Source organism: Acinonyx jubatus, chromosome C1 (assembly GCF_027475565.1).
Source record: "Acinonyx jubatus isolate Ajub_Pintada_27869175 chromosome C1, VMU_Ajub_asm_v1.0, whole genome shotgun sequence".
Taxonomy (NCBI): Eukaryota; Metazoa; Chordata; class Mammalia; order Carnivora; family Felidae; genus Acinonyx; species Acinonyx jubatus.
Genome location: NC_069381.1, coordinates 126,877,050 through 126,890,557, shown reverse-complemented (window position 1 = coordinate 126,890,557; position 13,508 = coordinate 126,877,050). Strand labels below are relative to the sequence as shown.

The 13,508-nt window shown below is 36.1% G+C and overlaps 1 protein-coding gene across 10 annotated transcripts in view; it reads right to left on the bottom strand.

Annotated features, from left to right (window-relative positions):
* Positions 1–13,508, bottom strand: part of THSD7B (thrombospondin type 1 domain containing 7B) — a 1,235,876-nt gene that overhangs the window by 85,505 nt on the left and 1,136,863 nt on the right. For all 10 annotated transcript variants that reach the window (XM_053214974.1, XM_053214976.1, XM_053214972.1 and 7 more), the window contains one exon: positions 10,079–10,229. In XM_053214974.1, the coding sequence (XP_053070949.1) occupies positions 10,079–10,229 (151 nt within the window). The remainder of the gene's footprint in view (positions 1–10,078; positions 10,230–13,508) is intronic.

Sequence of the window (13,508 nt, the reverse complement as noted above, 5' to 3'; positions counted from 1 at the left end):
TCTACAAGACATTTAAAGCAGAGATAATACCTATCCTTCTCAAGCTATTCCAAAAAATAGAAAGGGAAGGAAAACTTCCAGACTCATTCTATGAAGCCAGCATTACTTTGATTCCCAAACCAGACAGAGACCCAGCAAAAAACGAGAACTACAGGCCAATATTCCTGATGAATATGGATGTAAAAATTCTCAATAAGATACTAGCAAATCGAATTCAACAGCATATAAAAAGAATTATTCACCATGATGAAGTGGGATTCATTCCTGGGCTGCAGGGTTCAATATTTGCAAATCAATCAATGTAATATATCACATTAATAAAAGAAAAGATAAGAACCATATGATCCTGTCAATTGATGCAGAAAAAGCATTTGACAAAATTCAGCATTCTTTCTTAATAAAAACCCTTGAGAAAGTCGGGATAGAAGGACCATACTTAAACATCATCAAAGGCATTTATGAAAAGCCCACGGCTAGTATCATCCTCAATGGGGAAAATCTGAGATCCTTCCCCCTGAGATCAGGAACACGACAGGGATGTCCACTCTCACTGCTGTTGTTTAACATAGTGTTGAAAGTCCTAGCATCAGCAATCAGACAATAAAAGGAAATCAAAGGCATCAAAATTGGCAAAGATGAAGTCAAGCTTTCCCTCCTTGCATATGACATGATATTATACCCATGATAAAACCCAATAGACTCCACCAAAAGTCTCCTAGAACTGATAAATGAATTCAGCAAAGTCACAGAATACAAAATTAACATGCAGAAATCAGTTGCATTCTTATACACTAATAATGAAGTAACAGAAAGACAAAGAAACTGATCTCATTCACAATTGCACCAAGAAGCATAAAATATATAGGAATAAACCTAACCAAAGATGTAAAAGATCTGTATGCTGAAAACTACAGAAAACTTATGAAGGAAGTTGAAGAAGATACATTGGAAAATGGAGAAATGGAAAAACATTCCGTGCTCATGGATTGGAAGAATAAATATTGTTAAAATGTCAATACTATCCAAAGCAATCTACACATTCAATGCAATCCCAACCAAAATTACACCAGCATTCTTCTCGAAGCTAGAACAAGCAATCCTAACATTTAAATGGAACCACAAAAGACCCCGAATAGCCAAAGTAATATTGAAGAAATAGACCAAAGCGGGAGACATCACAATCCCAGACTTTAGCCTCTACTACAAAGCTGTAATCATCAAGACAGCATGGTATTGTCACAAAAACAGACACATAGACCAATGGAATAGAGACTCACCAGAATTGGACCCACAAAAGTATGGCCAACTAATCTTTGACAAAGCAGGAAAGTATATCTAATGGAAACAAGACAGTCTCTTTAACAAATGGTGCTGGGAGAACTGGACAGCAACATGCAGAAGAATGAAACTAGACCACTTTCTTACACCATTCACAAAAATAAACTCAAAATAAACTCTCTTTAACAAATGGTGCTGGGAGAACTGGACAGCAACATGCAGAAGAATGAAACTAGACCACTTTCTTACACCATTCACAAAAATAAACTCAAAATGGATGAAGGACCTGAATGTGAGACAGGAAACCATCAAAACCCTAGAGAAGAAAGCAGGGAAAAAACCTCTCTGACCTCAGCCGCAGCAATTTCTTACTTGACACATCCCCAAAGGGAATTAAAAGCAAAAATTAACTATTGGGACCTCATAAGATAAAAAGTTTATGCACTACAAAGGAAATAATCAACAAAACTAAAAGGCAATCGACGGAATGGGAAAGGATATTTGCAAATGATATATTGCACAAAGGGCTAGTATCCAAAATGTATAAAGAACTCACCAAACTCCACACCTGAAAAACAAATAATCCAGTGAAGAAATGGACAGAAGATATGAATAGACACTTCTCTAAAGAAGACATCCAGATGGCCAACAGGCACATGAAAAGATGCTCAACGTCACTCCTCATTAGGGAAATACAAATCAAAACCACACTGAGATATCACTTTACATCAGTCAGAGTGGCTAAAATGAACAAATCAGGAGACTATAGATGCTGGGGAGGATGTGGAGAAACGGGAACCCTCTTGCACTGTTGGTGGGAATGCAAAATGGTGCAGCCACTCTAGAAAACAGTGCAGAGGTTCCTCAAAAAATTAGAAATAGACTTACCCTATGACCCAGCAATAGCACTGCTAGGAATTTACCCAAAGGAGACAGGATACATAGGGGCACTTGTACCCCAATGTTTATAGCAGCACTTTCAACAATAGCCAAACTATGAAAAGAGCCTAAATGTCCATCAACTGATGAATGGATAAAGAAAATGTGGTTTATATACACAATGGAATACTACTTGGCAATGAGAAAGAATGAAATCTGGCCATTTGCAGCAAGGTGGATGGAACTGAAGGGTGTTATGCTAAGTGAAATAAGTCATACCAAGAAAGACAGATACCATGTTTTCACTCTTATGTGGATCCTGAGAAACTTAACAGAAGACCATGGGGGAGGGGGAGGGGGAGGGGAAAAAAAAAGGCTAGAGAGGGAGGGAGCCAAAACATAAGAGACTCTTAAAAACTGAGAATAAACTGAGGGTTGATGGGGGGTGGGAGGGAGGGGAAAGTGGGTAATGGGCATTGAGGAGGGCACCTGTTGGGATGAGCACTGGTGTTGTATGGAAACCAATTTGACAATAAATTTCATATTAAAAAAAAAAAGAATGTAAGGGGCGCCTGGAAGCTCAGTTGGTTGAGTGTCCAACTTCGGCTCAGGTCATGATCTTGCAGTTTTTGAGTTCGAGACCCACATCGGGCTCTGTGCTGACAGCTCAGAGCCTGGAGCCTGGTTTGGATTCTGTGTCTCCCTCTGTCTACCCCTTCCCTGCTCATGCTCTCTGTCTCTCAAAGATGAATAAATGTTAAAAAAAATTAAATATATATAAAAAGAACTATGTAAACTAATTTAAAAAGGCAACCAGTAAAATTAATAAGAAAACTTAAAAAACATAGTAGGTACAAGATACATATAACATTCAAGTTTAATTAGACCTTAGAACTAACCAGCAGAAATGCATAACCAGCAGAAATGCACACAGAAAAAAAAAATTTACAGTTATGTAAATTTTAACTGCATGGGACAAAAAAAAATGAAGAAAAGAAACCCTCTCATGAACAAGTTAAAAAATACGTACAATATAAAATACAGAAACAAGTCAGTGGAGAAATATTCATTTAGAATTTAAGAGAAAAGTCTATTTCATACCATACACAAAACTAAAAGCCAGATGAATTAGATATCCTCATGTATTTTTAAGCAATAAAAATATTGGAAATATTTTTTAAATTAATCATTTAAGTTTTTAATCAAGAAATAACTTAGTTTCATAGAAACTAAATACTTTTCTGTGGCATGAGACACCATAAATTGTGTGAGGATTCAACTGATAGAGATTTGGGTTAAAGACAGGACACTGTGAAGAACTTCAGGAAATACTACTAAAAGATCTGAAAAAGGAGGTGAAATTAGGACTCAAAACTAGGGCTCATTGAAAGTCTGTTTTTGAAGCAGTTAACCCACCCATGTAGCCTCTGCCCACTTAGCATAGCCAGATGCTAGCCTTTCTCAACTCTCTGTAGTAGACCTTTGTTATTTGAAAAAAAAAAAAAAAAAGGTCAACTAGAATTCTCTGTACCAGGGACACTAGGCACAACGGAGCAGACAGTTACCATTTGGAAAATAAAGGGATGGAATGAAATATTGCCTATGTAACAAACAATGAGACCTCTAGACTTTCCCCCTATTTTATTCTCTACTAAATCATATCTAAAAATAGAGGTAAAGAGGTAAAGATAAGTAGAGTAGAGGCAGACAGAGACAGAGATACTAAGTGCAATAGAAACTTATTTTGTATCCCAAATTGATGATAGTGAGATTCAAAAAAAAATCACACTGCAAAAGAAAGAAAAACAAATTAAATTAAAAAAAAAAACAAAAACTGGATGAGCCCAAAGGCTGCCTTTATAGGATTATCATTTGCTACTACATTGCATGAAATGAGACCCTTTTTTTTGGCAGGACCTAGTATAATTCTGGAAGTAAGAATGGTTCTAGGTTATATTAAATCTCACTGACAGTGGGGTAAAATACTCCGCAAAGCTCTGAGTAATGAATTACTGGCTTCTAATAAAGAGACAATATCAATTTAACAAAAACAACCAGAGTTTTCAGTCCAGCATATAAAAAAATTATCATTTACCTCCACTGGCCTTCAGTTGTGAGTCAAAGAAAAGCATAAGGCAACTTAAGGGTCATGACCATTAGACATGCCCTCTAGAGACAAATACAGGTTGTCATCTGCATGTTATGGATTGAAAAGAGGTTGATAAAGTGCTTGGAGGTGAATATGAGTAGTATACATTGGGGTACATTGTTTTCCTGGAAACATAACTTTTAGAGTGCTGTTTCAGTGCTAAGGTACTGAAAATGCTGAGTCATCAGTAATAAAATGTCACTGTTGACAGACCCTACAAAAAATAATACTGGAGCGTCAAGAAAAAAATAAGGTTTTTCTTAGTCCTCAAATGCTTACTTCTGGAGCTCTTAGAAAATTGGTCTACATTTCTCTATCTCTTTTAAACTAAAAGTTTCTTCACCTGGGAGGGTAATGGTAGTATATATCTGTTAGTATATACCTATACTGGCATCATATTAAGATTATGAAAGAATCCAGATTCAGTTGCACTTAAACTCTAGTTTCTTTGCAAAGCCCTCCTTTGTGATGTTTCTTCAGAAGTTGCCCTGGTAATAAGGCAAAGATTTGAGTCACTGTTTGATCATGAGATTGTATGTGGACAGCTGTTAAATGAGTCTCCAATTCCTACAGTGAAAGGGTATGCCCAGCTTTAGTTCTGACCAGCTTTTGGTGCATTCAGCTGGAAGTAAATCAATTAAAGTTCAAGTAGGTTTACCAAATTTAAGTCATCTTTCTGGATAGGGTTTGCAAAGGTTTATTTCTGTAAAGTATACCTCACTTTGGAATTCACTTCTAGGACCCTCTCTGCTGCCTTCTATCAACATTATTGTTTCAGAAATTCCTTCAGTGAGCCTCCAAGGAGAGTCGTAAAAATAGAAAATCTGTATTACTCAATAGAAAATTTCTGTAGGGATTGGCAGCATACATGACGAGAACCATATATTCTTTCAGTTATGTCAAGGGCTGAACAGTTTCTGAATTTAGAAATTTATAAACCTCTCTTGAAGAATATATGATTCTATGAATAATACTTACCAGCAAAATTTATGAAGAATAAGGATAAAAATGGGAAACAATTAGGATTAGGTAGGTAAAAGAGAAATTTGTAGTAATAAACAATGAACTATTATATATGTATTTTTCATATTTGTGTACTTATACACATATGTATACCTTTAAAGGGTGAACACTATTGAAAAGGTTTTTAAATGTACAATTCTATAAGCTTCCTTCCACATTAAAGCATTCTAGAGAAGTAAGCATATTGGAATAAAAAAATAAATGAGGTGTTGTGTGTATGTTTTATGAAAAACAAAAACATAAAAATAAGTGAAACACGTGGTTTTCCATTTTCTTCAAATTCTGCCTTAAATTGTGTTTGTTTTGCTTGATCCATTTATAGTCTCCAGTTCTTTCCAATACAGTGAAAATGGTCCCAACACAATTTTTTATGCCTTTGTCTTATTTGCTCTTTGGTATGCTTTGCAATTGGCAGTAACTTTAAGGTCAGTGACCCATTCATTCAAAGTTATCTTTCTGAAGCCTTATTTTTAGGGACTGCTATCAAATTAAGGATAAGTCATTTTTTCAGCAGAGAAGGTGACATTTTATTTCTGTAAGATCACATAATAGCCCATTTTGTGTGAAAGAAGGGACATTACCTGTATGACTTAGAAAATATATACCAACCTATCTTGTTTCCCAATCACAGTATAAACCACAGTATAAAACTTTGATTTGCTTCTTACTTTTCTCTCTTTTGTTTTTAATAAATCTGTATCAAGTAATACTTGTGCTGTTCACTTTATACACATTATCTCTAATCTTTAAATGATCTGGAAAAGCAGTGGCCATTGTCCTTATTTCCCGATGAGGAACTTGTAACTTGGCCATAGCCACACAGCCAGCAAGTTTCCCTGTGCATTAGATCACACCCTCGTTTGTGACTATTTTGCTTTCCCTCCTTGGCAAACTAGTCAAATGATGTAGATTATTCAACTTATTCACATATCCAATAACCAAAGTAAACCACAAAAAGAGACAACAGATTTTACAGGTTAGTATATTCTCTAGGACAGGAAGTATGGATTCTTTTTCTTTTGAGTGGTTAGGGATTATGTACAGATTACACAGACTTAAATAGTCATGTCCCTTTTGCTAGCTGTTTAAAAGCAGGTTACTAACCTGAGACTCAGTTTGCTCATTTATACATTGGGAAGATAATAGCATATTTCATAGTGGCATTCTGCAGATTAAGTGGGATAATAAATACAAAGTGCTAAGCACATTTCTGGCACATGGAAAGCATCTGTAAATATAAACTATGTGTCCAATTAATTCTACATGCTCACTCAATATTCAACAAATAGTTGTGATTACAGTGAGGTTGATTGAGAAAAAAACATGACTTGAATGTAATGGCCTTAGCCTTGGGACTCAGAATGTGTTCCCAGAATAGCAGAATCAACATCACCTGGAAATTTTATAAATGCAGACTCATGATCCTCACCCAGATGTACTGAATCAGAATCTATGGGACAGGGCAGAGATACTGTGTGTAAATGTACTTTCTAGAGGCTTCTTACATGTGCAAGAGTGAAAGTCATTGACCCAGAGGTTAGGAAGTATAATCATTTTATATATTGCCTACCACTTTATTAGTAAACACAGTGTGAACTAATAAACACTGCTACTCAGCTATTGAATCCTTTGTTAGACATATACAGTATGCACTTATAAAGATACCAGAGCTCTGAGTTCTTTGGTAGCAGTGATGGTCTATCTCATATGCTTAGCCTGAGTGTAGGACACATGCTGGGAAATCAAAACATAATTTTACTTGAATAATTGGTTTTGCTAAGCTTTTTTTAATTAACTGGCAAATCTATTTACTATATTTAAAACATATTAAGCTTCTTTCACATTAAATGCACTTTTTACAGTTAAATCAAAATGTAAATTTCAGAGTACCAAAAAAAGATAAACATACTTTTGTCTCAGAAATATCCTGTTTTTGTTTGTTTCTTTGTTGGTTGGTGGGGGGGGCACTTCTCCTTATTTTTTTTTTTTTTTTTGGTTATGTGTTTGACTCTAAGTCACACTCTATATGTGTGAGTGCCCTTGGAAGAAAAAGATGAAAGAAAAACATAGTGAATTGGTCCTATTAACATATGTCACACTGCTGACTATCAAAGGAGAATTTAGTAAAATAATGGCCAATAGTTAGATGCACAAATCAGTACGTGCTATAGAGAACAATTACACAATTGTTTTATTTTTCTCAGAAAATGCACATTGAAGTGCTAATTAGACGTCAAGTATAAAGATCCAGCTTGCTAACTTTGCTATAATCATGATCATGATCATTATCAAGTACTGCTTAAGCACCTGTAACGTTGGGGCATTATGCTAAGATGTTGCAATTTATTAAAATTATGCAACACATTTAAGAGAGTCAGGTTTGAGCCCTGACTACATTTTTTTCCATTTTAAAGACTTTATTTACACTTGAGAGCAGCACAGCATCTAGAAAGAACAAGGTCATTGTGGTCAAACAGACCTGAGTGACTGTGGACAAATGTCTATCATCATAGCATAGGGTTATGAAATTCCAGCACAGTGCTTATTACATAAGATGTGCTCAATGAAAGTTATTACTGTTGTCATAGCTATTATTATTATTATTATTATTATTATTATTATTATTTTACTGAGCAGGTACATAAGCAGTTGACAGACCAACACTCTCACTTCCTGCTGACAAGCGAGTAACTGCCAATGTCATCTTCCAGACATATGAAAGGTGGCTGAAATGCTTTCTCTATCTCCAATTTCTAAGTGCTCTAAAAGTAGTGTGATTATGTTGGGAAAAGCAAACCTTAAAGAAAATTGCCTCTTAGAAATTCAAAGAAATAAACACAGGATGCCAGGCCATCATAACATTGTATACAATGCTCCTACAACAGACATTTAGCTCAATGGAGAGACTCCTTGACTTAAGAGGGCAACATTTTCATTGTAATGTGAAGCCTAATGGAGTTTACTGTGAGAAAACTGGAAAAAAGAGAAGGAAGATCATGACCTCTACATTTAACTTATTCAGGTTGCTAATTCTTCTGCAAGTTGATTAATAATGTATGCTGCCACATTTTCTAAAGTGTGAATATATGTACTTATAACTACCTATATGTAGTCAAAGAGTAATCATACTGACAGTTAACTTGCTTTGTTCTATCTTTTTGATTTTTTAATTTGGTGGGAGGGAGAGAGACGGAGAGGGAGAGACTGACTGAGTTGAGGAAAGAGGCAGAGGGAGAGAGAGAGAAAAAAAATCTTAAGCTGAGTGTGGAACCTGACAGGGGACTCGGGGCTTGATCACACGACCTTGAGATCATGACCTAAGCTGAAATCAAGAGTCAGACACTCAATTGACTGAGCTGCTCAGGTGCCCTGAACTTGCTTTGTTTCTTAAAATAAATGCTGCATCTTAAAGAAAGAGAAGTAGTGGGTCTAAATCTACCTTAATTCTTCTAAGATAAGGGAGCCAAGGATGTAAGAGCAAAGGCTTTGTCTTCAGCAGACAGCATCAAGTTTATTTCCAGCTCCATCACTTATTCAGTGTAAAACTTTGTGCAAGCTACTTAGCCTTCCTGAGAATCAGTTTGTCCATCTGTATAATGGGACTGATAATATTATGTACTTAGTAAGATTGGTATAGGGTCTAAAGAGAGTAATTTCACATGTGCCTTGCACACAGTAAGTGCTCAATAAATGTTAACTTTCATTGTATTTAAGTTATACAAAATAAGTGACTTAGTAGGACCAACATTCCATTCCTACAAATTACCGTTAATATCTCTTCATCTTAACATTGTGTTGTCCTACCCCCCCAAAACAAGATACAACAAAGAAAAAATAATAAAGGGAAAACTCTTTTAGGAGTTGAATATGGAAATGTCAAAGATAAGTCTGCAATATATAATGATGAACCAATAATTCAAAACTGCAAGTAAAGAATATTAACTGATTTCAAAAATATTTTCCATTTCCATGCAAAGATTTAACACAATCTTCTTATAAACTGTCAGTATCACCACTGAATTCAAAGTACCCTAAGTCTCCCTTTCCTAATGTTTGGAGCCATATAACATACTCCTTATCCTCTTTTTTTTTTTTTTTTTTTTTTTAGCTCTGTAAGCTGAAATACAAGTCTAAAATATCAGAGTTTAGTTTCTGAGAATATTAAGTGGAACCATTCTATTTGAGGAATATTTATTTTTCCACACTCATGTTATTTTTCCACTTTTTAAAAAAAGAAAAAAATAAAGGCAAATGCTTTAGACTTTAAAAAAGGTTTTTGTCAGCTCTGGAAGAAGAACATGACAAAAGAACACCTCATCTTCAGGAAAACAGCAAAAGGCAAAAACAGATCATCACTAACAGAAGCTAAATTACACAGGAGAGTTGAGCTACTAAGATATAATTGATTCTGCCAGGATAAAAATGGAACAGAACCAAGAGATTACAATGAGAATCATTTTGGTACTAAAGAAGACCTCTTTAACAATGGGTGTGCATTCAAATCCTAGTGTGATCATTATAGGCTTATTTTCCTTGTTCGCGTTTCCATGATAAAGGCCTGAAGAGAAGCACTGGCATTTTAAATTGTTCAGTCTCGCTTGCTGAATTTTTTTTTCTTCCTTCTTAGGCAAAATTATATTCTCATGTTACTCGAAGAATGTTTCGGAGAGCAAGTACTGTGAATATATAGCGGCCAACAGTGAAGATAGCACTGGAGGATTAGGGTACTGATAAGGGAAGAGAAATTACCTGTGGGCATTTGCTCCAAGGTCCCCACTCAGACATGACACATTCACTGGGACACAAGAGAGAGCAGGACTGGGTTTCTGGGGGAATTTCATCCTGGTTGCACAGGCTGTTATCCACGGCTCCCCCTTCACTATCTGCAGCACTCACGCATCTGCAAAGCCAGATCAAAGGATAAAACAATAGAGAGTAAATTTAAAATAGTTATGATATAGTTACTTACCCCTCAAAGATAGTAAAACATAAAATAAGACTAGCAGAGAAATCAAGGGAAAAATATTCCGTCTTCAGCCAGTTGACCTTTATTGAATGATAATCCTTTATTCAGCAGTGCAGGAGAGAATAACGCAAAAAAACTGGAGTCCACTGTCATTCTTGAAGAACTCTCTATCTCAAGAGACCTACACTATTTTAACTCACGTCCAGCACAGAGTGAATTTTCTTTTTACGGTAACAAATTTTGAAGTCTTTCCTTCTCTGAATGAATTCATCATCACTTTTTAACAGTGAGAGCCTTCGTAGTTCCTGTGACTCTCTTAGACCTTTCCTACACTTACATCTCACATCATCCAAACTTCCTTAATCTTTGTCCAATTTAAGGTCATGACCAAGTAATGCGAAACATAATTGAATATGCTTTTCTTTCAAGTATTCTCTTCATTTCAGTAAGGAATTTTGGCATCACAAACCAAAGGTCAATATGTAAGCATTTACATGCAGCATTTGAGCACATGGTGTACAGATGCTTGGTCTAATCTATGTTGGGCTTGAGAAGAATGCTGGCAAAGGCAAGACAAAATAATCATGCTATTGATTCAATCAAATTAAAACCGAAGTATTATACCACTACATACCCACTGGAATGGCTTCAGTGAAAAATATGGAAAATATCAAGGGTTGGCAAAAATATGCCACAACTGTAAGTCTTCTTACATTGTCGGTTGGAGCACAAACTCCTTGAAAAACTAGCTGGCAGTATCTACCAAAACGAAACATAGACGTATCATGTAACCCAACAACTCCATGCCTATAACATGTAAAGAAATGTGTATGGATGTGTATCAAAAAAGAAAAAAAAATCTGACAATATATGCATATTAACACTATTCATAATCATCCAAACTAGAAACAGTCCAAATATTCAACAAGATCAATAGATAAATACATTGTAGTAAGTAATTCAATTAAATGCTATCAAGGTGGTAGGAACGCATGAACTATTGTTACATTATAGAGCGTGGACCAAGATCACAAATCCAATGCTGAACAAAAGAAGATAGACACAAGAGAGTATGCTCTACACGATTCCGTTCATATAAATTTAAGAAGTAGGCAATATTCATCTACAGTATCAGAAGTCAGAATAGTGGTTTGGGGGAATGGTTACTTACTGATAAGGGCTTAAGGTAGTCCTGGTAATATTTTATTTCTCAGTCTCTGGGCTAGCTACACAACTGTGTCTTTGTTGTGAACATCCATTCAACTATACCCCTATGAGTGGGCATTTCTCTGTATTGATATTAAATCCCAATTTGAATTTTATGTTTCAATTCATTTTTTCAAAAATGTTTAAGAAAGACCAGCTGTGTGCAAGTCTCTTCTGCTAGATATGGGATTCAAAGTTAGTATTTTCAATAATAATTCATTTAGGGACGATTTTTAAGGATTTACTGGGTAACAGGCCCTTGCCTGGCTGTTGAGATATAGAACTAAAAGAAAGAGAGAGAGAGACAGAGAGAGAGAGAGAGAGACAGACAGACAGACAGACACGAGGGGCAAGATCCCGACTGTTAGGACACTTTTCTTCTAGTGATGATAAAGTGAAGATGAAAATGACAACAATGAAGAGTTAAATGGTGCCATTTGCTGATCTGACAATTTCAGACACAATGCCATAGCCAAGGAATAAGCATTTTAAGATACATATGCTGGAGAAACTTTGGTGCTCCTCAAATCATGCTATACTAGAATGAATTATCGAGAACATGAGCAGGGGAGGGGCTAGAGGGAGAGAGAGAAAATCTTAAGCAAACTCCATGCTTACCACGGAGCCTGATGCAGGGCTCAATCCCACGACCCTGGGATCATGACCTGAGCCAAAATCAAGAATTGGACGCTCAACCAACAGCCATACAGTTTTGTTTTTAATTCAGGAAAATGGCAAAGTAGTCCATTACCTTGTACGCAATAAAATAAGCTTTGTGAGGTGCTAAGTAATGAAAGACTATATATTGTATAAAGGAGGTTAATGTAGAATAGGAGAGAGAAGATGTAAGTAATGCCTTTTAATATAGGGAGGCATTGTATAGAGTCATCTATGAACTTTAATTTCTTTTGTGGTAAGAGTCAATAGTGGAAGTAAAGACCACAAAATATCTTATGTGTCTTACTCCGGACAAACTTAAAAGTTGGAAATTGCTTTCCTTCTTGCCTGCATGCTCTCAGCTGACGTTCTTTTATTATTTCACTGAGAAAGAAGAGATAAGACTTCTGGTCAGTGGCATCCAATTCAGTGTTTGCATTAGCTTTTGTTCACTCCCAATATGCCAGAAAAACAATAGTAAAAGAATTTGTTACAAAATCCACAAAAAGCCCACAAACAAAGAAAACCCAAAAAAACCCAAGGCATTTCCCTACAAGGACAAAGAACATGGGAAAAGGACAAAAGCAACAAATGGAAAATAGATGAACTAGTGGTAACTAACTTAGCATACATACCAAGAAAGCTGAATACTAAGACTTCAAGGAAAAACAAAGGAAGTAACTCCATTTACACCCCAGAACACATAAAAATTTCAGGAACTTGTGGCACCAACTACCTCTGGAAATATGGATGAAGCTGAGGCTGAAAACCTGGAAGATTTACTGATCATGTGTTTAAGAAGTACCTGGGCCCTCAGACTCCCTCCTACTTCCAGTCCACAAGGATAGTTGATGGCCTCTCTACTCCCCTTGCAGGTAACTGAAGGTTTATTATCTGGAGGGGTCACAAAAAGAATCTTTGGGCTAGAGCATGCATGCCTCACTTAAGGATGGGAGTATCATACTGAAAAATAAGGGTTTAAGTATGAGTTAACACACTGAAAAAAATGACCACAAACCTAGAAGTTTAAACAATGCAGATTTATTATCTTATAATTCTATAGTATAGAAATACAACATGGATCATACTAGGCTAACATCATTGCTTTGGCAAAGCTGGAGTCCTTTCTGGATGCTCTAGAGGAGAAACCACTGCCTTATCTTTTTAAAGGTTCTAGGGGCACCCACATTCCTTGGGCATGGCCCCTTTCTCCATCTTCAAAGCCAGCAGACTTGCATCTCTCTCTGCCTTACATCTGTAGTTACATTTCCCTTTCTCGTACATTTCCTTTCCCACTTTTAAGAACCCTTGTGAATAAATTGTCCCCGCCCAGACAATCCAGGAATATCT